Here is a 25,848-nt window from a genome sequence, read left to right on the forward strand (position 1 = left end):
TATTTTTCGATGCCTTAGTAGGGCATCTATTCAAAGTGTGACAAGTACAAATAATTGCTTCCATCCAAAATCCATATGGCAATTTTTTAGCTTTCAACATACATCTAGCCATCTCCATGAGTGAATAATTATTCCTTTCTACAACCCCATTCTTCTGTGGAGTATATGCAGTAGTATATTGATGTGCAATGCCTTTTTGCTTTAAAAAATTATTCAGCAAGGAAGACATATATTCCCCCCCTCGGTCCAAACGGAGAGTCTTAATCCAACAGCCAGATTGATTTTCCACTAGTGCAATAAAAACCAAAAATGCATCATACACTTTTGACTTTCTAACCAATGAATAAACCCAAAAAAAATGTGTCAAGTCATCAATGAAGGTGACGAAGTAATAACATCCACCCAATGACTTTGTTTGCATGGGTCCGCATACATCTAAATGCACAATCTGCAACCTAGTCATAGCTTTAAAGACAACATCATGAGGAAAAGAAAACCAATGCATTTTTCCCAAAATACATTCCTCAAAAATGTGCTCAGGAGGTCTCTCCAAGAGAGGTAAGTCTTCTAACATCTGAGTATACTACATAAGCACCAAACTACCATAGTTCACATGCCCCATACAAGCATGCCATAACTCTGCCTATGACATAGCAGGAGTAATAGTAGATGCCAAATAAACTGGCTAATCAACGAAATGAGCATCCAACTCATAAATTCCATGACATAATGTGCCAATGAGTACCAAAGTCAAGAATTCCTTATCCTTGGCCTTGCATTTATCTTCATCAAAAGTGACTTGCATTCCACATTTTAATAAGGAAAAAATAGACAGTAAATTCTTCTTTATCCCTAGCACATATAAAGCATCCTGCAAACGGTGAATAGAGCCATCAATGGCTTTCAAAACAAATTCTGCAACACCTCTAACAGGATAAGAGACATTGTTGGCACATTGCACTGATTTGCCAATAAGAGTTGCAAAACAAAAGTAAACAAATCCCTGCAAGATGTAATGTGCTTAGAAGCACCACTGTCAAAGAACCGCTAGCATCCTCTCTAGAACTGAATGCTCTATTTGTCCAAGAAGAATCATGGCTGCAAATATAAAAACAATACTCATGGTCAATTACAAACGATGCAAACTCTGTAGCAGCAGCAATAGAAGGTGCATCTGAAACTACCATCCCAAACTCCTTTTTCTCCTTGGTAATGTGTTTCTTGCATTCTGTGATATAATGACCTGGCTTTTTACAGTAATGATACTTATCCTTCTTGGCTTGTGTGCCCCCTTACTTCTTGTTGTTCTATGAAGTTCCAGAACTTCCAAAAGTTTGAAGAGCATTCCTGGACTAATTGCCCTTGCCCTTCTATCTTGCTATAAAAGCTTGTTCAAAAGCTACGACATTCATCCCACTATTCTTCCTTGTTTGTTCTTCTTCCAGTTATAAGCTAACCAATTGAAGAAAAGTAAGTGGCTGTGGAGAAATCCGCATGATAAGATTCAATGCTATATGAAAGGCCGAATAAGAAGGTGGCAAAGAGTTCAAAGTCATAGAGATCATCTGAGCATCCGAATAATACTCATCTACATTCATCAACTGCTCAGGCAAGTCCTGAATTTTATTAAGGTGATCTCACATAGCATCACCTTCTTCCATCTTCACATTTTCAAGATCCTTTTTCAAAGAAGAAATACAAGTATCATTCTAGCAAACATCTGCTCAATTGTGAGCCATGCTACTCGTGAAGTAGCAGCAAAATAGATATGCGGGATTATTGACTGTTGAACTACCAATGCAAGAGGTGGCAATGCTTGGGCATCCCTAGTGTCCCAAGCCTTCAGTGCAGCTATTCTTTGGGGGTGGTGGCTGAGAGTAGCTTGCCTTTGACCACGACCTCCTTGTGGAGGAGTTGCAAGAGCCATATCACCAGACAAACTTCTTCCCCACTCACATAATCCCAAAGATTTTTTGCAACAAGCACATTCTTCATCCAATCTATCCTCTTTTGATACATAAGTGAAGACATCACTCTGTCCTTGATTTGCCATAATGAATGTCACTCTTTCAAATGAACAAGAGAGAGAACAAAAGCTGGCCTGACCTGGAAATCTGCAAATTTCCAGAAATTACAGCAAATGCCAAGCTATAATCAACTAAATCGTATCACACTTGACCAGTACTGCCTCAATGTGCTGAAATTTTTCAGATTTCAGCTAGCAATACGCTGCCCAATGCAATAAGAGTGCTCAGCAGCACTAAAAACACAAAACCCCAAAATTTCACCGTCCAATGTTTTGTGCAAGCTTTTAGTCAATTTTCAGACTGAAACCTCAATAAATATGCCAATGTCCATAAAAGAAACAAAAGCCCCAAATTTGCTGACCCAAATGGCTGCAAATTTCTGCAATTTATGCACAAAAGCACTTGCTGAGCAAAAATTGGCCTTTCCTTTGCAGAAGCCCTTTGCTTTGGCTCTGATATTCTGAATAAAATAATGAAATACACCTATAGCAGCTGAGAACGAGCCGAAAGCAGTCAAAGCTGTCAGAACAACTGGCGGAGTTGTCGCAAGACTAGCGGAGCTACTGCAGAACTGACAAGCTGGTGGCAGGCATGGCTGCAACTAGTGGACTGCAGGCGGCGCTAAGCTAGCACAGGACAGGGCGGCACAGCTGGTGGAGCTGGCAGACCAGGGTGGGTGGAGCTACAGACTGCAAGGCGAGCGGAGCTAGTTGAAGGTGCATAGAGACTGCAGGCGGCACAGTCTACAGGACTAGCAAGGATAGGGCGGCAGCTGGCTGAGCTGGCAGGCAAGACTGCAGCTGAACTGCAGGGTGGCTGAGGTGGCTGCCGCCGAGCTCGCTCTGATACCACTTGCAGAAGAACAGCAGCACCTGAGCTTGGGAGAGTGTGCACAACAGTAAAGAGAGAGTGTGTGTGGTCACTAGTCGACACTTGATTGATGGCAAAAGTGTGTAACAAAGTACAAAGTACAACCCTTAGACTTTACAATTGTGTAAGTGGCTTAAAGTGCGTTCACACACAAATGTGTGTAGTGTGCAATAAGTGACTAAATTATGCAAAAGTCTGTAACAAAGTACAAAATACAACCCTTAGACTTTATGGTTGTATAAGTGGCTTACAATACGTTCACACACAAATGTGTGTAATGTGCAATAAGTGACTAGATTGTATAACATAAATACACAAATGAAGAATAATGCGACTAGGGGAAAAAATCTCTCTTATAGAGCATAAAAAGAGCCACAGTGTCCTACGTCCAGATCACTGATACTCCTATGTGAGCATAGGCATGAGTAAAACCCAACAAATCCCCCTCATTTCTCACTCTCTTTGAACCAAGTGTGACACAAGTCCACCCTTGGTTTGGGTTGTCTCACAAAAGTAGCTACCCATAACCTCCACTAGAAACTTGTTAGGAGACCTTAGAGTTAGTTAGAAATCCTTTTTGCAAGTCGATCCTCATGGGAATATGATGGAGCTTCTCCTACAAGGGTAGACTCAAGTGAACCTAGGCCACAAAGTTTGAATATGCCATGGGAGTTTTGGATGGAGTCGCCAAGGTTCATCCCTTGATGGACTATCAAATATTATAATAAGCGATCTGATGCCTCGTTGCCACATGGCACTACTCCCAAGCCACCATAAGGTGCCCGTACACTATGACTGCTGAAAATGCCCACTAACAAGAAAAATGCATAAGTCCCTCCAAGAGAACTAACTACACCAATTGTATCCTGAGAATGCTAGTCCGGGGGATCACTAATCTCTAACACCCCCTCTCAGATCCTAGATGTGGCGGCATAAGGCTTAGGGATCTTGAGTGCTATCGGAGAACAACCTAAGAAAGTGCCTTCATAAACAAGTCAGCTAGATTATCCTCTCTCTTGCAATAAACATAGTTGCATCTATATGGCATACCGTATTGTCTGTACCGTACGATACGGTACGTATCTATACAAAATCATACGATAAAGTAGGCCGCTCTTGGCCATCGTGTTTGATGCATCTTCCCACATTCCTGCACATTTTTGGGCCCGTGTCATCCTGCGTGGCACTTTAGGGGGGATGGGAAGCCTTGGATACTTCAGCCCACCCCCTTTTCCAATTATGCAGTCCTCCCCCAGCCCCCCTTGGATTCCATCCAACTAGCAACCTTGTTTGACTGTTGATCCCTCTTTGACTATTTGACCCTTCTCTCATCTACAAAAGGTGCTCCTCTCCTCCATGCTTTCACACCAATTCAACAAGCATTTACCATTCTCATCTCCCTCTCTTGGATATTGAATTGATTTGTGATTCGTGAAGCTCTAACCTCTTTCTCTCTCCTCTTTCCCGCACCCTATCAAGGCTCAAGGCTCAAGCTTCTACCATCCCCCCTCTCTCACTCTTGCTCTTTCAACTTTACCCCAACCCTCTCCCTCTCTTTCAACTTTCAAGAGTCAAGATTCGAGCATCGCACTCTCCCCTAGGCCTCTCCATCCAACATTGGCACCGTGACTCTTAAGAAGCACAAGCTCTTTAATTTGCACACCATCCATGTGGAGAGGGACACAAAGAAGTCCAACTCCCACCATTGGACGTGCAAGTATTGCGGGAAGCGCTATACAAGTGGTGTAACCTAGCTTCTCCAATATCTTTCCAAGACGGGAGGGCAAGTTGCTCCATGCAATGAAATCCCTCAAAACATCACAGATGGGATTCTCGCCAAGATGAGAGGGAGATCCACGGGAGAAGAAAGTGGCATATCAACACCAACTCTTATGCCTACTAATGAGGAAGCATCGAATGTGGGCGTATCTTAAACCAATGCAAGAGAGGCCTCTACCATTGGTGGTGGGGGCTCCACATCCACATCTGGCTCCAACAAAAGACAAAAGAGTGGAGGCTCATGCGGCACCAGAGAAACAATCCCCTGGTCATGTGCATACATCGGTTGCCTTTCTTAAAGAAAGGCAACACAGTGATTGAGTGCAATCTTGCATTCAATGTCCTAAAGCAGCAACAATGGAAGAAGATCGTAAAGGCCATTGCCAATGTGGGTCCATGTAAAGAATGGACCGGTGTCACATACAACGACATGAGGATGAAAAAGATTGGTGAAGAGGAGAGGATTGATAGAGCCCTTGATCCTATTTGGGCCACATGGATAAAATATGGTTGCCTATTCTCACTAAACGAATGGAGTGATCGTAAGGAACGGAGTATCATCAACATACTTGTCTCATCTTCACTCGGCACTTACTTTTTGCGGACCATAGACACCAACAAGAGGACAAAAATGATAGGCGCATTCATCTACCACCACATTCGGAAAGCTATCATTGAGATATACATTGCCCTTCAAATTTGTTTCACTTTCTTTCATTATAATTTACGCATAACTATCTATCGCCCTACTATCTCTAATATCTATCTCGATTCTCTCTTCCCCCCAAACCTCTCTCTCTCTCTCTCTCTCTCTCTCTCTCTCTCTCTCTCTCTCTCTTCTTGAATCTTGAAACTTAAAAGGCTCAAGTCTCTCTCTTTCTAACCTCCAAGTATTGTTGCTTGCTTGTAATTTGTGGTTGTAGGTGGGCCCCTTGAATGTGGTGCAAGTTGTTACCAACAATGCATCAAATTGTCAACGCATGGGCCGTTTGCTTGAGGCCGAGTTTCCCATGATTGTGTGGACTCCATATGTAAGTCATTTTTTGGACTTGCTCATGGAGGACATTGGGAAGCTCAAGTGGGTGAAGAGGTTGGTCCGCAAAGCTACATAAATTGTCACCTTCTTCACAATAAGGTAAAGGTGCTTGTGATGTATCATGAGCATAGCACACTCGAGTTGAAGAAGTATTCTTCAACTTGGTTTGCTTACATGTGGTTGTTGCTCAAGTGCCTTTATGAGATGCAGTCCCCAGATAGCGGTGTCCACTCTATGGAATGAGTGGAATGAGCATGAGACAGAGGAGGCCAAAGCCATGCAGCGCTTGTGCCTTAATGAGCATTTTTAGCAAAAAGTCTGTGCCATTGTCATTGTTGTGATTCCCTTTTTATAGGGTATTACATATGAGTGATTGCAAGGGGTCCACCATATGCATTCTCATTCACTTCTTTAGAGTGGAATTGGTAGAGGCACATGCTTGCACGATGATCGCAAAGACACAACATAAACATGTTCTAGAGATAGCAGAGAGGAGATGGGCCGCCCATCCATGGTTTTGTCACATTGATACATCCGGCCTACAAGTCGCCAAGGGTCATGGATGATAGAGAGATCCATTCGAACCAGCTTGCTTATTTGACTCGTGCGGCCCCTATGGATGACCACAATGCAGTGCTGGAGAAGTTAGGATGCTATGCGGATCAAAGAGGGCATGTGGCTTTTGCTTCTCCCACTTGTTGGAGAGGAGAAAGTCACTTGTAAAGCCTTTATTTTGGTGGCAAAACTTTGGATACGCATTGGAGACCCTTTAGCCCTTAGCCATGAGAGTCCTTACTCAAGATTGCTCTTTGGGTGCATGTGAGAGAAACTCGAGTGCCTATTCTCTCATTCACACGAAGATTCGTAATCAGCTTAGCACACGACAGTTAGAGCAACTAGTCTATTGCCACCCTAACTAATGCATGATAAGGGCTATGATGAGCATGGGTAGTCCAAAGGAGGTAAATACTTAACCATAAAATTTAAATTTTGTTGTTTTAAACTTTAAAAGTTTATACTTTACAATTTAGACTTTTAGCATTTACAATCTTATATACATTGTAAAGATAAATGTTGATACAATCAAGTTTACGGGTAACCGAGTGTACATCAAGAGATGGATGAGGAGGAGGGGATGATCTTTGTGAAGCTCTATAGAGAGCTTATAGCAGCAAATACTCGTGACACTCACAATCAACGTGCTCGTGGACAAGGAGTTTGAGTAGGTGATAGTAGGGACATGGTCATTTGGCACCCTCCTACATTGAGGAGGGATGATTCGAGTGGCTTGCACACATGTAAGGCAAGGCTCTAATAGCTCCCATCCCATGCCGCATAATAACATTCCTCCCTTGCTTGCACAACCGATGCCTAGGGAGGCATCATTTGATGATGATGGTAACCTCATCAGTGAGGATGAGTATAAGAGTGTCTTATCATCTGAAGCCAAGGAGTCATCTTCAAACTCTCTTGATAAGCACTCACATGGTTTTGATGATGATGATAATGATGATAGTGATATCTCATCATAGTCTATAGATTCATAGGTCTTTCTTTTTTGTATCTACTATCACTATATCCACATGCCATTATGATCCATTATCCATGTATATACTAGTCTTTAGACTCTAGTTGTATGTTGTATCGCATATTACGCACAGCAGATGTGACCGTGAGGGCCACCCTCATGTATTCATCTTATTTCGTAATGAAATGGCTATTTAATGATTTATGGTTTTTAAAATAACCAAGTTTTCTTTTTGTACAAATATCATATCATATCTTCTAAAATCATAAGGTACCATTTAATACCATATTTTATCTTACCGTGCCGTATTGTACCTTTCATACCTGACAACCATGATAGCGATAGTTTCATCCAAGATATTCTCTTAAATGAAATGGTACTATATCTCAATGTGCTTTGACCTAGCATGAAACACACAGTTCTGTGCCAAAGCAATACAACTTTAATTGTCACAATGAAGGGTTGTAGGACGCCAAGCTCTCCTAGTAACTTACAAAGCCACACTGACTCACGTGTGGTAGCCACTCTATACTCCATCTCTATGAAAGAAAGAGCAACTATGGACTGCCTCTTGCCATCCCGCAAGTTAATACCTGCACTTGAAGTAAGGTAATATCATGTCATTGACCTTCATTGGTCAACATCTCCAACCCAATCTGTCTAGTCAATATCAAAGTTGAATCTCTAGTATCTGCTAGATAATGAATATCAAGATCACATCTTGGGTTCACTCATGAACCTAGCCAACAAACCTACAAGAAAGCACAAATCAACCCGAGTGTTAAGAAGCCAAATCAAGGACCCAATCAACTGCCTGTAGTGGGAAACATCCGCTATTGGGGAGTTTGCATGGGTTGCAACCTTCCAGTTTGGATCCAGAGAAGTAAAAATGGTTTTACATCCCTCCATCTCCGATGTGGCCAAATGCTCCACACATATTGTTGTTGGGAGATAAAAACCCCCACCGCAGTCTGATAAATCTCATGGTCTAAAAGAAATAACGAAGGCTCATATCCACCATCATCTCAAACACCTCATGTAGTGCCTCCTTCGTCTCCTTAACCTTCTAGGCATGGTTGCCTATCAAGATAAGATCATCCACATACAACACGAATAATGTGTGCTCTCCAGCCAAGGTATGGACACACAATTGGGGAATCAAAAGAGAAACACCGATATCCCAACTTCGCTTGAAGGAACAAGTCTATCTTTTTGTTCCAAGCACATGGAGCCTGTTTGAGGCCGCAAAGGGCCTTCTTTAACCTGTACACGTGTCTATTTGATTAGGAAAAGCCACAAGGTTGCTCAATATAAATCTTCTCCTTCAAATCACCATTTAGGAAGGCAAACTTCACATCAAACTAATAAACCGGCCATCCCTTATAGTTGGCTAAGGCAAGAACAACCCTAATGGTAGCCATCCGAGCTGTAGGAACAAATGTGTCATGGAAATCCACCCCTAGCCATTGTGTCAAGCCCTTTGCAACAAGCCGTGCCTGTGCTTATCCAAAGCGCCATCACTATGGTATTTGGTCTTAATGACCCATTTAATACAAATCACCTTCTGATGAACATGCCTAGGCACAAGATCCCAACTGCCATTCTGCTCAATCCAACTCTTGCTCCATAGCCTTCTTCCAATGTGAAGCAATCTCTTCCTCACTGAAGGTAGAGCCTCAAATAGGCAAAGGCTCCGAAGGCACTAGACCAAGTGCCCAACGATCAACTCGATCTCCAAGAACAAGATACTCAACACCCCTTTGCAACTAAAAACTCCATGAACCAGATATCTCAACTTGTGTACACCTTCCGAGTAGTGACATCATAAATCCTATATCATTGGGACTACAAGCTATATCCCAGAAACACCTATTTCTTGGAAGCAAGCTTAAACTTACTCCTCTTCTTCTTCGAGATGTAAAAAAAGGCATCACACCTGAGCACCCTGAATAAGAGATATCCAGCTTCTGTCCAAAGGAGCCTCAAAAGGGTCCATACCAACCACGGCCAAGGAAGGGGGGATCAATTAAGGATATGGACAGCAATGGCCATTGCTTCTGCCTAAAGACACAGAGGTATCTACCGCTGCTCCATCATAGTCGCACCATCTCAATCACACTTCAATTTTTTCACTCCAATATGCTATTCTCCTGAGGGGTAATCATGTTGGCAAACTCCTAGTGAGTGCCACGAAGTTTACATAAAGCCTCTTTTTCATTTTCATGCAACCATTGGATATGACTTAACCTATGTTATATTACTCAAAACTCCCCCTCAAGGTATTTTGCAATCTTGTCATGCCATACCCTAGATACTTGCTTCAGCCCATACAAGGCCATAAAAAGCTTGCATACATAATCTGGATGATTCTCATTCACATAACTAGGTGCCTACTCCACATAAACTCTCTTGCAACTCACCTTGCAAGAAGGCATTCTTAGACTTAAACGGCCCCAAAACATGCTTATTTTAGGCTTATTTTAGCCAATACCCTAAAATGGGAAGCGGATCGAGAGAGTTAAGTGGGAGACCATCTAGGACCCTAATTTTCTATAAATCGGCAGCCAGCCCTCCACTCTTCTCTAATCTCGTTTTTGCAGATTTCAAGTGTTTCAACTTGCTGCCCATATCCCATTCGCGGAGGACATCTCAGCCGAAGCTGTCCATTGCTGTCTCTATCAATTGGCACCTGATTTCCAACCCTCTACACACAGTTTGGAGCTGATTCCAGCCAGGCGACTACTGTTCCTGTGCAGACCTGCTGTTGTACTACCTGCCACGTCATTATAGTCTTGCTGCCTACATTTTTAGTCTTTCTCTCTCCTGTAGACTGTCCTGCCTACGTTTTTAGTCTCTCTCTCCTGCAGGCTATCCTACCTGCGTTTTTAGTCTTTCTCTCATCTACAACCTACGTTTTTAGTATTTCTCTCTCCTGCAAGCTGTCCTGCTTGTATTTTTAGTCTTCTTGACATGGTGGAAGACACTTCTGATTACATGGAAGAAAAGCTAAGCAAGCTGACCTCTCAAGAATACAAATTGATCATAGCTTATAGACAAAAGAAGATTGAGGAGCTCGATCAAAGGATTGCCCTCCAAAAGAAGCTTCTAAATGAAGGTATGCATGAATTTCTCTCTTCAGATGTTACACGTAAATCTGATGATGTTGCAAGGCCGTCGAGACCATCATCAGGGATGGGCCCCCCTCTTGGAGAACAAGACCCGAAGTATGTTCCTTTCTTTCATCCTCTTCCGTCCACTCCGGTGCAAGGTACTTTAGATTCGTCTTTTGTTCATTCTTCTTTTACCTCTTTTGCTTTTTGCAATATTATGGTAGAGATCATGTGGAAGAAAAAGTCCAATCTGTTGACTACAAAAAATATCTTCTTGAGAACCAATTCCTATATGTTAACACACGTCGTGGGAATTATAAAAAAAAGTCAGGTACCTCTTCTTCTACCCTTCCTTCTTTTCCGTCTACTTCACAAAATCAGAATGAATTTGGTGTTCCTTTTTCTTCATTGTATGGTGCATCATCATCTTCACATTTTCATTTCCAATTACTAAATGATAAAAAAGAACCATATGCATCTGCACCTCACACACCACATTTTCAAAACCCACCCATCCCACCACATTCTTCCGCTACTTCTCCACTTCTATTCACACCATTCACTTTTTCATTTTAGACACCTTATGTCGCACCGCACATCACACCGAGGGGTTATGGAAACATAGGCACATCCTTTAGGACCTCATCCTTACCTCTGTCAAGTGATGTTCCACCTACTTCACACACACTTTCGGGATCATTGCAGCTTGGGTATCCCCCCCAATCTCTCCCGAGTGTGGATGAGTTGACTCCACAGTTTGCCTCCATGGCTTTTCCTAGTGGACCTTCTGGTCATACTGCTATGCCCCAGCCTCACTTTGGACAGGGCTTCCGTGTCCCAGTGCCTCCACCTACACCGGCACCTTATGGAAGCATTCATGTGCCTCCGCCTCGATCGGCACTCATTGGACACTCACAGCCTACTTTTACCTACCCATCTTTTCCCCCTCCTCCTTTTTCTTATTAGACACATCCACCTCCACCATCTTATCCCCCACATCCATCTTACCCTACCTACTCGACACCTCATTGAGCTTCAGCTTTTCAAAATCACTGATCGGGATGACTTGAAAGTTAAGTTGGCTGAGTATCGGTGTCTCCTCGCTGAATTCTCCACTACGGGGACTCCTAAGTCCTCTGACGATCAGGCCACATTGTTCCTAAACAAACTCCCCAAGAAATACTTGAATTTTATGGAAGGCATAGTTTCAAAACCTACCATGCCTACATTCTATGAATTTGAGTGTCAGTTGTTGCGTTACGCACAGTTGTTCGATCAGTTTCATGTGAATTCCTCTTCAGAGGAAGCTCTTATTGCTCATTCTCAGAAAGGGCAACAAGGGAAGGGCAAACAAAACCAATCCTCCACTTAAAATCAAAATCAAACTCAAAACCAAAATCAATCCAAGAACTCACAAGGAACATCCCTATCCCTCAAACCTGGGTGGTAGGATGTACCTAAGAAGAATAGGTATTGTCAACATTGTCAAAAGGCTGGCCGTTTTAACGATGAGTGTCGATCAAAGGCAAGAGGCACAGCACCAAAACCTAAGTCTCAGACCCCCGCCCCTCAGTCCGGCAACCCCAGCAGGGGAGGCAGGGTGATGGCAAGGGGCAGTTTAAAGGTCAGACTCACACTGCCGCCACATAACCATCTCAGTCGACAACGTTCTCAACGCCAAAGGCCTTGTTTGACTAGTCTGCAGAGGCCCACATCATCTCCATAGAGATATCAGATGCGAGTCTTGTCCATATCTGTGAGTTGCCTCTGGACGAGGTTACCGCAGAGGCCCACTCGACACAACCGAGCACTTCAGCTATTGTTTGGATTGTGGACAGTGGAGCTACACATCACATGACTCCTATAGAGGACATCTTCTATACCCGAGCCCCTGCAGTCGAGCGGGTCCACATAGCAAACAACTCAATCAAGATTCAAGCCCAAGGTTACATCATTTTTGCCATGGACAAGGGTCCGAATCTGGCTATGCTAGACAATGTATATCATGTCCCTTAGCTTGGGGTGAACTTGTTATATGTTCAGCAGCTTTGCGGATTGGAGCGAGCGGTTTCCTTTACAGCAACCACAGTCGAGATGATTGACTCTTAGACTGGTTTAGTGATTACTCAAGATGAGGCACAGCCTAATGGCCTATACCACATGACACTTTCTGACCGAGCCAACAGTTGAGGGCTCCGTGTTCCATAGCTTCCAGGCCTTAGCCACATCTCGGGAGCCTATATACAATGAGCGTCTTTGGCATTTTCGCTTAGGGCATCCTGGTTATGACTCACTTTATGAGTTGTCACGCCATGAGCCGGTTAAGGACCTTCCACGCCTGAAGCTAGCTCGAGATGTCTGTAAAGCTTGTCAGCTCAGGAAGCAGCACCGTACCCCATTTTCTCAGCAGACCTCACATAGAGCTGAGGCACCTCTTAGATTGATTCGTGTTGATCTTTGTGGGCCGACATCCACTGCTGCCTTGAATGGCACATTATACTTCTTTTTTATAGTGGATGATCCTTCTAGATACATGTGGATGTACTTCCTCAAGCATAAGTCTGATGCTTCACATACTTTTCTGCTTGGGTACTGTTGGTTCATAACCAGACTGATCGTCGTGTCGGCTGCATGAGGAGTGATAGCGGTGGTGAGTTTATCTCCCACGAGTTCTCTAAGTTTCTACAACAGCATGGCATTTCACACCAGCTCACCTCTACCAACTCCCCTTCTCAGAATGGAGTCGCAGAGCGTACGAACTGGACAGTCATGGAAATGGCACGCTTATGCTGTTCACAGCAGAGCTTCCTAAGCGCCTTTGGGTTGAGGCTGTTAACACTTTAGTGTACATCCTTAACCAGAGCCCGACTACGGCTCTTCCTCTAAAGACCCCATATGAGGCATTCTTTGGCTCTCGGCCTGTTATTTCCCACTTCAGAGTCTTCGGGTGTCGTGCGTACACACATACGCCTGATGACAAGATAGGAAAGCTCACTCCCCGAGCTGATCTCCTTATTTTTGTGGAATATTCTTCTGAGACAAAAGCTTATCATTTGTTCGATCCTCACACAAACAAGGTGATCGTTAGGCAAGATGTCGTCTTTGACAAGAGGGATATTGTGCACTCTTCTGCACCGGGTTCTGATCTGATTCCTTCTTCCACATCATCAGAGATCGTGCCTACTGAGCCTGGTCTACTTCCCGCTCCTGGCCTTTCCGCAGATTCTTCAGTTCCCAAGCCTCCTTCACGAGACCCGTTACCTCGCTGGTACCAACAGACCATGTGGGATTCGGGGATCCTACCACCAGATTCCACTCCAGAGGGACCTAGAAGATCTGCCCGGCTTGCTCCTCAGGCATCATTTGCGTTGTTGTTTACAGCTAATTACATAGCGCATTCTAAGCCAGATACATGGCAAGAGCCTCTTCGGCACCCTCAATGGCGAGCGGCCATGGAGAAGGAGCTGGAGAGTATTGACTGAAATGAGACTTGAACATTGGTGGATTGTCCGAGCCACAAGAAAGTCATTGGGACAAAGTGGATTTTTAGGACTAAGCTAAAAGCTGATGGGACTTTCGAGGAGTACAAGGCTCGCCTTGTAGTGCAAGGGTTTCAACAGAAGCATGGCATTGTGAAGAGACCTTTGCCCCCACTACACGGTTACCTTTCTTTCGGCTACTCGCGCTAGCCACTCACCACTGTTGGCCGATATATCAGATGGATGTCAAGAGTACCTTGCTAAATGGTTTTCTAGAGGAGGAGGTCTATGTAGAGCAGCCACCAAACTTTCCTTCTGGAAACCCGAGGAATAAGGTATTCCGCTTGCATAAAGCTCTTTATGGGCTGAAGCAGGCGCCGCGATCTTGGTTCCATAAGATGGATGAGTTCTTACAAACTCATGGATACCATTCTACCCCTTATGACCCGAACTTATATGTTCGATCTACTGCAGTGGGGGTTAGCTATATCCTGCTATACGTTGATGACTTACTCATCACAGGTTTAGATTCTGCTGCCATAGCAGAAATTAAGCCTAAGCTTAAAGCTACATTTGAAATGACAGACCTTGGTTTGTTGTCCTATTTTTTGGGGATGGAGGGAGTTCGTTCTAGGGGCTGTATTTTTGTGTCACAGCAGAAGTACACACTTTAGCTCGTGGAACAGTACCCTACAGATTAGACACGGCCAATGTCCACACCTCTTGATTCTATTGTCCCCTTATCGAAGGATACCTTAGGACAACCCTTCGATGAATATATCTATCGCTCTGTTGCAAGCAAACTTCTTTTGTTAATTCACACTAGGCCAAATTTAGCGTACTCAGTTAGCATACTCAATCAATATTTCACAGCACCTAGGATGTCACATTGGATTGCATGTCTTCGTATGTTGCGTTATTTACGGTGTACTTATTCTTATGGCCTGAAATATGGTTCTGGTTTATGTTTGTAGGGATACACTGATTCTGATTGGGCAGGAGATCCTGATACCCGGCATTCCCATGGCGGCTACCTCTTTACCTTGGGCACGGCTCCCATTTCTTGGTCTAGCTGTAAGCAGGAGACGGTGGTGGCTTCCACGGCCGAGGCCGAGTACCGGGCTCCCTTCGATAGCACCATCGAGGTTACCTATCTAAGGAGTTTCCTGGCAGCAATTCATTTTTCTTGTCTCTCTCCCACAGTTGTTTACTACGACAACCAGAGTGCCATTGCCCTTTCGAACAATCCGATCATCACACCACGGACGCAGCATGTGGGCGGACCACCTTTACTTTTTCAGAGAGCAAGTTGACCTAGGCATTATTCGCCTAGAGTTTGTGCCTTCATTAGATAATTTTGTAAACATTTTCACCAAAGCGATCAACCGACCGGTTCTTCAGTACCCCATGCATTGGCATTCTGTTCATGTAAACATGCATCTGTGCGCATTTATCTCTCTTTTGTCTTTTGGAGTCGTCGACTCTAGAATCCACCATATTCGTGGCATAACACATGGCAGTTCTCCTAAAGGCAATTTCTCTATCCTTGCTTGCTTGCTTACTTTGCTTGTTTTGCTAAGCCCACTATTATCTTTTTTGCTTCTTCCCATATTCACCACATGATTAGCATACACACACTTTTATCATCCTTACGTATTTATCCTAGTCAATGTGAGGGATTGGCTTACTAGTTTTATAAATGCCTTGGGTTTAAAACTCTCTTTATCTTTTCCTATCTGTCACTTAATCGGCCGCTGTCCCTATATTACTTATGTATTTTCAAAACTCTTTTTAAACAACCACAAAAAAAAAAAACAAACAAGCAAACAAGTCCATTGTTGTTTCCATCCGCCTTTGTAGGACTTGGTAAGCCCTTGGACAACCATCGAGCACCCTTGGTCCAATGCCCTGGCCTCTCTAGGGTGATCACTTGGGCTCCCTTGGTAAGATAACCATCACCTTTGTAGTCTTGATAGGCCACTGGGTAGCCAACGTGCACCCTTTGTCCGATGCCCTGGCTGCTTTGGGGTGGGATGCCTTGGGGTAAATTAAAATTTAGGCTGGCCTACTTTTCTAGCTCTATTTTGGGCCTAAGAGAGGGTATTGTGCTAAGAAATGCACTTAGCCACTTAAACAACCCCAAAACATGCTTATTTTAGGCTTATTTTAGCCAAAACCCTAAAATGGGGAGCAAATTGAGAGAGTTAAGTGGGAGAGGATCTAGAACCCTAATTTTTTATAAGTAGGCAACCAGCCCTCCACTCTTTTCTAATCTTGTTTTTGCATATTTCAAGTGTTTTAACTTGCTGCCTACACCCCATTCACAGAGGACATCTCAGCCGAAGCTGTCCATTACTGTCTCCATCAGTTGGCGCCTGATTTCTAGTCCTCTTTACGCAGTTTGGAGCTTATTTTAACCAGGTGACTGTTGTTCCTGTGCAGACCTGCTGCCATATAGCCTGCCACGTTATCATAGTCCTGTTGCCTACGTTTTTAGTCTTTCTCTCTCTTGCAAGGTGTCCTGCCTGCATTTTTAGTCTTTCTCTCACCTATTCCCAACGTTTTTAGTCTTTCTCTCTCCTCAATGCTGCCTACATCAGATCCACCTTCTCACTGCTGCGTTTGCTGGTGTTCGGCATCCGAAGGCTGCCTTGCTGCGATTCGGGATCCGTTCGGAGTACGACAAACTCTCCAACTCATTACCCTTGCCCTGATCCTTGAGATACATGAGTTCGACGTTCAGTATTCATTCACTACATAGTGTGTTTGCTGCATGAGCATCATATTATTCAGTAGTTATATCACTTTATTTATTTACTGTGTTCATTCTCTCTCAGTTACCCTAACCCTAACCGTGTTCTTTTATCAGTCTGTGCTTTGTCATACAGTTTCCCTTTATGTTTTTGTGTTAGGGCATTTCTTTACAGCCACTACTATGACAGCCCTTATAGTGGCCATTTTAGCCACTGGAGCAAATGTCTCCTCATAATCAATACCATGAGTCTGCGCATACCTTTGAGTTTCCTGTGAGACTTGTTCTCATCAAAGATCAACCAATCCTTAAAATGTGAGAATGCTTCGAACTTCAAGGCCACAAAATACACCTATGTCATCTTGCTAAAATCATCAATAATTAGCATAAAATGTGAACTCCCCTTAAGTAACTTCCTCCTCATAGGTCCACGTAAGTCCGTCAAAACAAGCTCCAAGGGCTCCTAAGCCCGTCGTGAAACCTTGCTAGAGATAGCATCTTTGTGTTGCTTACCACGAATACGAGCTCACCTCAATCTCTAGCAACCAACATACTAGCTGACCACGAGCTATCTTTCAAATGTACTCGTAGTTGAGGTGGTCAAACCGAGCATACCAAAGCTTGGTCTGAGTCTAAGAAGAAAGAAGAAGAGAAGAAAAGGTAGAGAAAAAATACATCTTGTAGACTCCATTCTACTTATATCCTACACAAAGAACCTGTTGAGATACACCATCAAGAACTCGAAAGGAGTCTTTATCAAACTCAACTATCAAACCAAGAGCACAAATCTTGCTCATTGAAGAACTAACACATAGAGAATCTCTCATGTGTGGGCACCGTCTTGCCCATCCGGAATCAACTATATATCACCCTTGCCTTTGATAGGGACCAAAGAATCATCACCTATAAGGATTTTCCCATGCATTGGATGCATATGGGTAATCCCATCTAAAAAAGGAGTCATGTGGCAGGAAGGGCCATTGTCCACAATCCATTCACGAGACTATGGGGCCATCATCACTGCATGGATGGCCGTTGAAGGATCACCCTCTATCACCTCCAAATGGAGGAAGGCAACTAATGAAGAAGCAGCCACCGCTCACAAGTCCTTTATAGTCTTCCCCTTCTTCGTGTCATTCTTGCCTTGTCGAGGAAATCTTTCTTCCAATGACCTATCTTACCACATATGTAACAAGTAGACTCCTTGACTTTGTCTTGGTTATACTTTTCGTCCTTCTTCTTCTTCTTCTTCTTCTTCCCCTTCTATTGCGAAGACTGACTAGTCAAAGCCTCCAAAACTTGGAAGCGTTCTAACCTTTGAGTTGTTCCTCTTGGTCCAAGACCATAGGAACCAACTCCTCCCACTTAAGGGTCTTTGTCCACCCTAAAGCAATCAAGGCAAAGTAGAATACACTAAATTGGGATAGTGACTAAGAAAGAAGAGTTATCACCATGTCCTTCGATGTAATCACCTTCCCTATGTTTTAGACTTATATCTGCAATTGCTAAAGCTTATTGACATGCTCTTGAATAGAAGAAGACTTGTTAGGATTCATAAAGTCTTCATCTGAACCTCCAAAGACACCAAGTTCATCACGGTCATCCAATTGTATATTTGATCTAGCTCCAACCATATCTCCCAAGCCACAGTCAAATGCTCAATGTGAGCAATGATAGGTGAAGGAGAGACATCACAGCCTGTAGAATGGTTTGTAGCCTCAATCACAAGCTCCGCCAAATCATAAGACTCCAATATGGCAAGAAACATTATGCACCAAATATGGTAATTCTCCCCATCGAGCTTTTGATCTGAAGGAAAAGCCTCAAACTCCATGTCAATTTTTGTCGGCATTGTAAATGGAATGATCTACACAAAAACAAGGGCAGCCCCCTCTGACTTCGCGCATGGTGTCAGTGGCTGCTAGGGCTTGCTCCTCAAAGAGTTTCACCCACCTGAGGCAATGAAAACTCAAAATCTACTTCAAAAGGTTGAAAACACAACCTTTCCTCCTTCACCAACAGCAAGGACCTACAAAAATACAACAACTTCACTCCAACACGTTGTGTCTGTTCATCCCAGCCTCCGTAGGCTGAAAACGCAAACTTTTGTCGTAAAGAATCCTCCCGATCAGGTCTGCCCACAATCAATCAGCTCTTCTACACTACTCCTATACCATATCAGAGTGCACCAAATGCAAAAGCGTATGGACAAGATTGAAAGACAATGAACATGAGAGAAGAGGGAGAGAGAAAAGAGAGAAAAAAATAGAAATCTGGAGTCAATGGATGCTAAAGTGAAGAGGGCAAATGTTGAATGTTATGCACATGTTCCAAAGGATAAGAGAAACAAGTTAAATCCAAAAAGCAACTGAATGTATCTTCTTGGGTTGTAGTGATGAGCAAAAGGCTTACAAATTGTATGACCAAGAAAGGCAAAGAAAATCATAGCCAGCCATGATGTGGTTTTCAAGGAGCAGCTACATACAGCAAATGTACAAGGGCTGTCAATGTATCTCCTCAAGCTGGATCTCTCTCACCAACACCTAGAAGACAAATGATGGAGGGCAGGCTGGAAGGGGGCAATAAAAAGCACAAAAGAAAGCAATTAAATATGCTGATCAGCCAGCAAAACTGGCCAACTGCTCATAAATGCATAAAATAATCAGCAATCTGATGCCGGGATGCCATGTGGCACTGCCCCAGCCCACAATAAGGTGCCTATATACTATGACTTCTGAAAATGCCCCTTCACAAGAAAAATGTGTAAGTCCCTCCGAAGAACTGACTAAACCAACTATATCCTGAGAATGCTAGTCCAAGGGATGACTAATCTCTAACAAGGTGAACCCATTGTTAATGAAGAAAGGGGAGAAGCCATCTTCACCTAGAATTTAAGGCATAGCAATGCTTGAAGGGTACAAAAAACCTTTGTATCTATAAACTTTGTCGACGAAAAGGCATCCAAAGATGGAAAAACCACTAGACTAAATGCTAACCAGGCTGCATATTTCAAGGTCTCTAATATTGGGAAAGGCAGGGGTGCTATCAATAAGTGGCTGAAATAGTCAATAGGTCTCAAACCCACAGTGGCTCATTAGAGATGAACCAAAAAGGCGGAAGGATGTCTAGGTCTCACCAAGCATAAGAAGGTCACAATGCATCTATCAGCCTTTCAAGTTCTAGTACGGAGAGAAACCAACAGAATGCTAACACTCCTCCTCCATCAAATGCAGCTTAGAAATCACCATATCAGCAAGTACAATGGAAAAAAGTCTGACGATGCTGAGTGGAAGTCAAAGAATCCTGTGAATCTCTCTCATTCTGACAAAATACTATCAAACAAATACAAAGTTCAAGGACCAAGAGAAAGCAACAGATGCTAATGCTCCTCCTCTAAATGCAGCTTCGATATTAACTTATCAGCATAGCCCAAGTACAGTTAAAAAGGTCTGACAATGCTGAGTGGATATCAAAGAATCCTGTGAATCCCTCTCATTCTGACGAAGTTCTATCAAACAAATATGAGTTGATTCTCTCAACATCTTCACTCACTCACTTGGGAGCTTCTGCCGAGATGCAAGCTGGAAATCTAAAGTATGCAAAAAACCCAAAGCATGCTAGTCAATTATATGAACCTCAATGAGACTATCAGGGATACAAAGATTAAGAATGCTGAAAGGTCGAGAGTTGAAAAACTCTAGACGAGGGAAATGATGGGAAACGAACAAGCCACAGGGCCCACCAAACCTCCAATTAGGAAAATAAATATCTAGAAAAAATCCATACACCTAGGCTGAAAATCCATACACTGGCTCTGCAGGGGCTCAGTCTGAGATCAGTATTGCCTAAGGAAATTTGGGGCAGCCAGCTAATTGCCCCCTTCCATAAAGGGTTGCTTGTGTCTCGAATACTAACTCGTCAAAGAGCGTCAAAGAGCAGTTCACCAGCGTATTTCATCTACCGATGGGTACTCTTTCCTATCAGCTGCAAAACTTTCTGCAAGTTACCTGAAATAATTGAGTATTTGCCCAAACTTAAGGGTCATCAAAAGTATAAAAGGTGCTGAGCTAAGTGCACCTAACTTTTATAAGAGGAAACTTTGTTCTCTTGAGCTCTATTTTGATATTTCAGAGGTGTTACACACTTTATTAATTTTCGCCTTTTGTGGCATCTTCACCTTCAGATCTGAAGAAACTCGTGAACATACAGGCTTATGTTGATGCAAAAACCTGTGTTCTGAATTTACATATTCAATTGATACAGTTGATGGAAGTATGAAGAGGGTTTCTCCTTAGAGAAGCTCTGAAAGCCCTGCAAGAGATATGGATAAAGTAGCTGCCCTGCTGGCTTTGTCCTCCAGCTCGTTATTTGCACCATGTATAGCTACTCACATCTGCCTTGAAAAGAAAAATCCACCAAACCACCTTGCATGATTCCAAAAACAAAACAAAATACAGAAAGAAATACAGTTCCTTTACAGGGAACACAAAATAGCAGTCAATCACTAGAATCTAACAAAGAAGCCAGCAGAAACAAAAAGGTACCAAAGCCAGAGAGCTTTTAGTTTGTGAATCAACTGAATACATCCTTGTTAACATCTTTTACTTGCATACTTTTCCCCATGCTTATCGTGTCTCAACATTTCTCGACGTGTCTTACCTTTCCCTTTGTTCCAGCAACATGAATCACACTAAGACGTGAAAGTGACTCTTCCATGTCTAAAGTCTGTCACCACAAAATATGAAAAAAGCACATAAGTTGTTGAGCATAGTTCCAAAACTCTCTTTGAAAATAGTCTTTGATCAACAATTTTCGTTACCTTTCAGAACACAAATAGCCTGAAATTTAGACCAAAAAAAGAGGTACCCTATCATGTGTGCAAACCAAAAAGAATGATTCAATCAATATTCTGTAGCTCATGGTCACAAGTAATGGGGGGACAGGGACTGACCGAGATGGGGACATGATGATGGCCAAAAGTAGGGGAAGGTGATAGAGGACCATTATAGCATGAAAAAAATGCATAGTAAGCTCAAAAAATACCAAATGATTAGCCTTAAACTTTGAAATTCAGAATGTGCATCATCAAAGTATCACATAAACAAGAAATGGTGCACAAAACTACTGCACTGAATGCCAAAATCTCAAGTCACAAAAGTATCGCCAACACATACTAAGAACAAGATACAAATTACAGTTCAAGGGCAAGCTGAACAGTGACTAGCAAAGTCCAATAAGCTGTAGACAACAGCAAGTACATGTATCATGACTCATGTAACAAGTCATCGTTCATGAGCAATTATCACAAAACATGGAATACAAAAGGCTAATGGCAGGTACTTTAAGCACCGTACATTTGGCATGTGTCCCAAATGAGTACGCAACGCATGCAGCATGGATAAGTGCATTAAGTACATTCATAGTTTTAATACCAAATATTCTTTAGAAAATATATACACAGTGATATGTTTGTCACAGTACACAAAGCGACAAGTCCAATACACGATAGATAACAACTCCAAGCAATGAAACTTTGAAACTAATAAAAACTAATAGAAGATAGCTCCCTAACTTTGGCTAGACTATTAAAAATGACTTTGAACAGATGAGACCATGGATTCCCTACCTTTGGCTAGATTGCCAAAGTGTCCCCTCATGTGAACTCGAACTAGGAGCCAAGCCTGTTCTCAAACACTAGTCCATTGTGAACCTAGATGTCAATCCCAACTCCAAGATTTGAACCTACCACACTTTGGTCGATGTATCAGGGATGTCCCTCTCTAGAACCTGTGCACCTGTATACCTATATAGATGAGGCACAACTGCCCCACCTCACCACCCTCTCACACCCCCTCTCTGGCACTGCAAAGATGTGAGGGATGACCGCATTACCTAAATTAGCAACCTAGAAGGGAGGCCCTTGCGGCCATTGTCGAGGCCACATAGCTAGAGTCTAAAACTGGAACTATAGATGAGAAAGACACACCGAGTGAGTCATCACCATCCGCTCCTACTCTTGCCGTAAAGTTGCTAATGTCCTGTAGTCCTTTCATAGGTGTCCCTTCTTGCCACAATAATAGCCTTGAGACTTCTTCTTCTATTGTATGGCACCCCTCTCTAAAACTCGCACATCTGAAACACCAAGAGATAGTATCCTCACAGAAACCTAAAGCTAAACACAACAAATCTCCAACATAACACTCGTAGATGAGTAAAGAATGTCTGCATGTTGACCATCAAGAGGAGATGTTGGAGGAGTCATGATGAGGGAGATACAGAGAAGATGAGGAGAGGCAAGGGATCTTGAGGGATAAAAGGAGGCCAAAAATACAGACTCACAAGGATTGCATGAGTTCAAAGTGGTAAAGAAAGCACATAGAGAAAAGATCAATAATAGCCAAAGTGTAGTGATGAGAACACAACAACTGGATGTACATGGACCCTCTCTAAAGCTGAGCATTGTATCACAGGGAAAATACGGACCAAGCACAATCAGGACCAATCTAAAATATTGTTACCCAAACCTGCACAGAAGCAAAAGAGAAAAACACCAAGACAAATCAGTAAAACACAGTCAATAATTGCATTAAATGTAGTCGATCTGCATAAAAACAGGTCAGCTCAGCCTGCTGTCCTCAAAACGTAGAAGAGTAAGGATCGGAAACCAAGTCCCCAGCCTTGAAACAGCCCAAAAAACTGTAAATGCAAATAGCGGACAGCAAAACACTGATGGAAACAGGCCGAAAATTAGCAGAAAAACAGTCACCCAGGCTGTAAATCAGTCACACAGTGAAAAACAGGTCCAAACAGCAGACAAAAAGTCAAAATGCAAACCTGCACCTATTAGTAGAGCAAAACATGTAGCAAAATAATGAAAGACACAAGATCAATCAAAGAGACAATGCGCAAGATGTAACTGGGAATAGGAATCCACTTTGACAAGAGTACAATGGTTGAGCGCCATCTCACACACTTAACAAGCTCCCTCTCTCCGCACCAAGAATTTGCGAGTACATGAATGGGTGGATAATGGAGTGTGGCCACACTCCCCCTTTTTATAGACAAAAATAAAGGAGTTGCCCCACCACAAAATAGGCTGGCCAATTGCCAAAAAAAGAATAAAGAGAGTGGCCATAAATAAGGCCATGGACACCATGATCCTCTAATATGACCATTTCTAACACCCTCTCTCAAAGCACAAGTGAACAAGCAATGACCAAGAGCACCTAGGATGCACCATGGATACTCCAAGAGTGTGCACTGTGCTGGATGCCCCTCGGCAAGAAAGCACCCTAAAAAAGAAGTCCAAATGCCATAAGCCTTCTTTGAAAGCAAAGTAGTCGAGCTAGCCACCTACACCTCCTATCGCCATACAAGCTCCAAGGATAGCTCGCCATGACACCAAGATTTCTCCACTAGAGCATCAACATGCTCATCGAGTCCCCTCATGCAATACCACACTCCAATAGAACTTGGTGCTGGACACACTAGTCCAAGATTTAGATCCCAAAAGATGTGAACTTGACAACATACATCACCACACAAGCTCCAAGGATAGCTCGCCATGACATCAAGATTTCTCCACTAGAGCATCAACATGCTCTTCGAGTCCCCTCATGCAAGACCACACTCCAATAGAACTTGGTGCTGGACACACTAGTCCAAGATTTAGATCCCCAAAAGATGTGAACTTGACACCATACATTAAATCCACCAATAATGAAAGAGCATCAGCATGCCCTCTCACCACCCGCACACTTGCCCCTTCTAGCTAGGAGCATGTGTGGGCATGCAACAAAGACTAGAGCAAGCCAACACACTCTCTAAAAATCATTGATTAGCATTGCAACACTAAACCACAGCTTCATGATATATGTTAGAAGAATGAATCTCACAATCACAAGGGTATCGACACGAGAATAAGTATACCTACACATAACCTTGGTCAAGAGAGAGTAGCAAAGGGAGTGTGAATAGCCTACATATACTTATACTGAATCCCAAATGCAAATAAATTGAATGTAGCAACATATGCAAGCATGCAAATGAACAACCACAAAGGCACTTATGTGAACAATGGCTTGTACTTTTTTTAAAATCTCACAAGAAGTCAAGATATCATTGCCAAAATATACACTAACAACAGACATCCAATTAGAATGTGGATCTCGTGACGCAAGAACCAAGCACCCCACACTAAGCTTGTTTACACTAATTAGGATAAGGAGCCCACTTCCATGAAGGAGGGTTTACAGCATGATCATTGGCGGAAAGCGATTGAAAAGGAGCTGGAGTCGATTGAGAGGAATGGCACTTGGTATCTCGTGCTGAAGCCTCCTCATAAGAAGATCATTGGAGTCCTTGATCTAGCTTCTTAATACCTGTGTCGACTTATGTTATGTTGTAGGTGTGCTGGCCGAGTTCACAAGTAAACCCAAGATGGTGCACTGGCAGGCTGCTCAACGAAATTTGCAGTTCCTGCAAGGAACTCCTGATCTTGAAATCTATTATCCTACTAGTACAAGTGCTACGGACTTGGTTTATACAAGTTAGAGTGATTCCGATTGGGCTGGTGATGTGGATCATCAGAGGTCCACCACATGTAATTGTTTTACCTTGGGTATTGGTGTTGTTTCCTAGAGCAACAAGAAACAACCTACAGTTGCCCTCTATTCGACTGAGGCACAGTATCGAGCGGCGTCTTCTACTACATGTGAGATAGTGTGGCTTCACAAGCTTCTAAAGGAGCTTGGCTGCCCATAGACAGGTCCTACTGTTCTACAATGCAACAATGAGAGTTGCATTGCCTTGGCCAAGAATCCTGTGTTTCATGCTCGGACAAAGCATATTGAGATCTAGTACCATTTCATTCGGGAGAAGATTCTGGATGAGACCATTTTCCTAGTCTATTGCAAGACAGAGGACAATCTTGCAGACTTATTTACCAAGGCGCTTCCCTAGGCTTTACTTCGACAACCCTCCAAATCCCTTAGTCTTTTGCTGTGTCCATGATCTGAGAGGGGGTGTTAGAGCTGGACATTCCCTAGGCAGGTAGGAGTAGCAAGAGTAGCTAATGCAACAGGAGTTAGGTGATGCTCGATGCATGCCACACGTGGCAGCTGGTCAGTCGGACAGCTGCTGTCCAGTCGGCTGCACTAATTGCAGCAGACCTGCATTATTTGTGGCATTTTTTCCAGCCTATATATAGGCTCTGATTTCAGCAGTCTCAGTCGGTTGTTGCTGCAAACCGTGGAGACTGCCCTCGGG

At 43.2% G+C, this 25,848-nt stretch overlaps 1 protein-coding gene across 2 annotated transcripts in view; it reads right to left on the bottom strand.

Annotated features, from left to right (window-relative positions):
- LOC148038445 (folylpolyglutamate synthase-like) overlaps positions 1-25,848 on the bottom strand; it is a 157,983-nt gene that overhangs the window by 126,467 nt on the left and 5,668 nt on the right. For both annotated transcript variants that reach the window (XM_087672168.1, XM_087672161.1), the window contains exon 2: positions 21,241-21,306. In XM_087672168.1, the coding sequence (XP_087528294.1) occupies positions 21,241-21,297 (57 nt within the window). In that variant the 5' untranslated portion in view covers positions 21,298-21,306. The remainder of the gene's footprint in view (positions 1-21,240; positions 21,307-25,848) is intronic.

Source organism: Lygodium microphyllum, chromosome 3 (genome assembly GCF_053477565.2).
Source record: "Lygodium microphyllum isolate KBCC chromosome 3, Lygodium_microphyllum_v1.1.10, whole genome shotgun sequence".
In the NCBI taxonomy this organism is placed as follows: domain Eukaryota; kingdom Viridiplantae; phylum Streptophyta; class Polypodiopsida; order Schizaeales; family Lygodiaceae; genus Lygodium; species Lygodium microphyllum.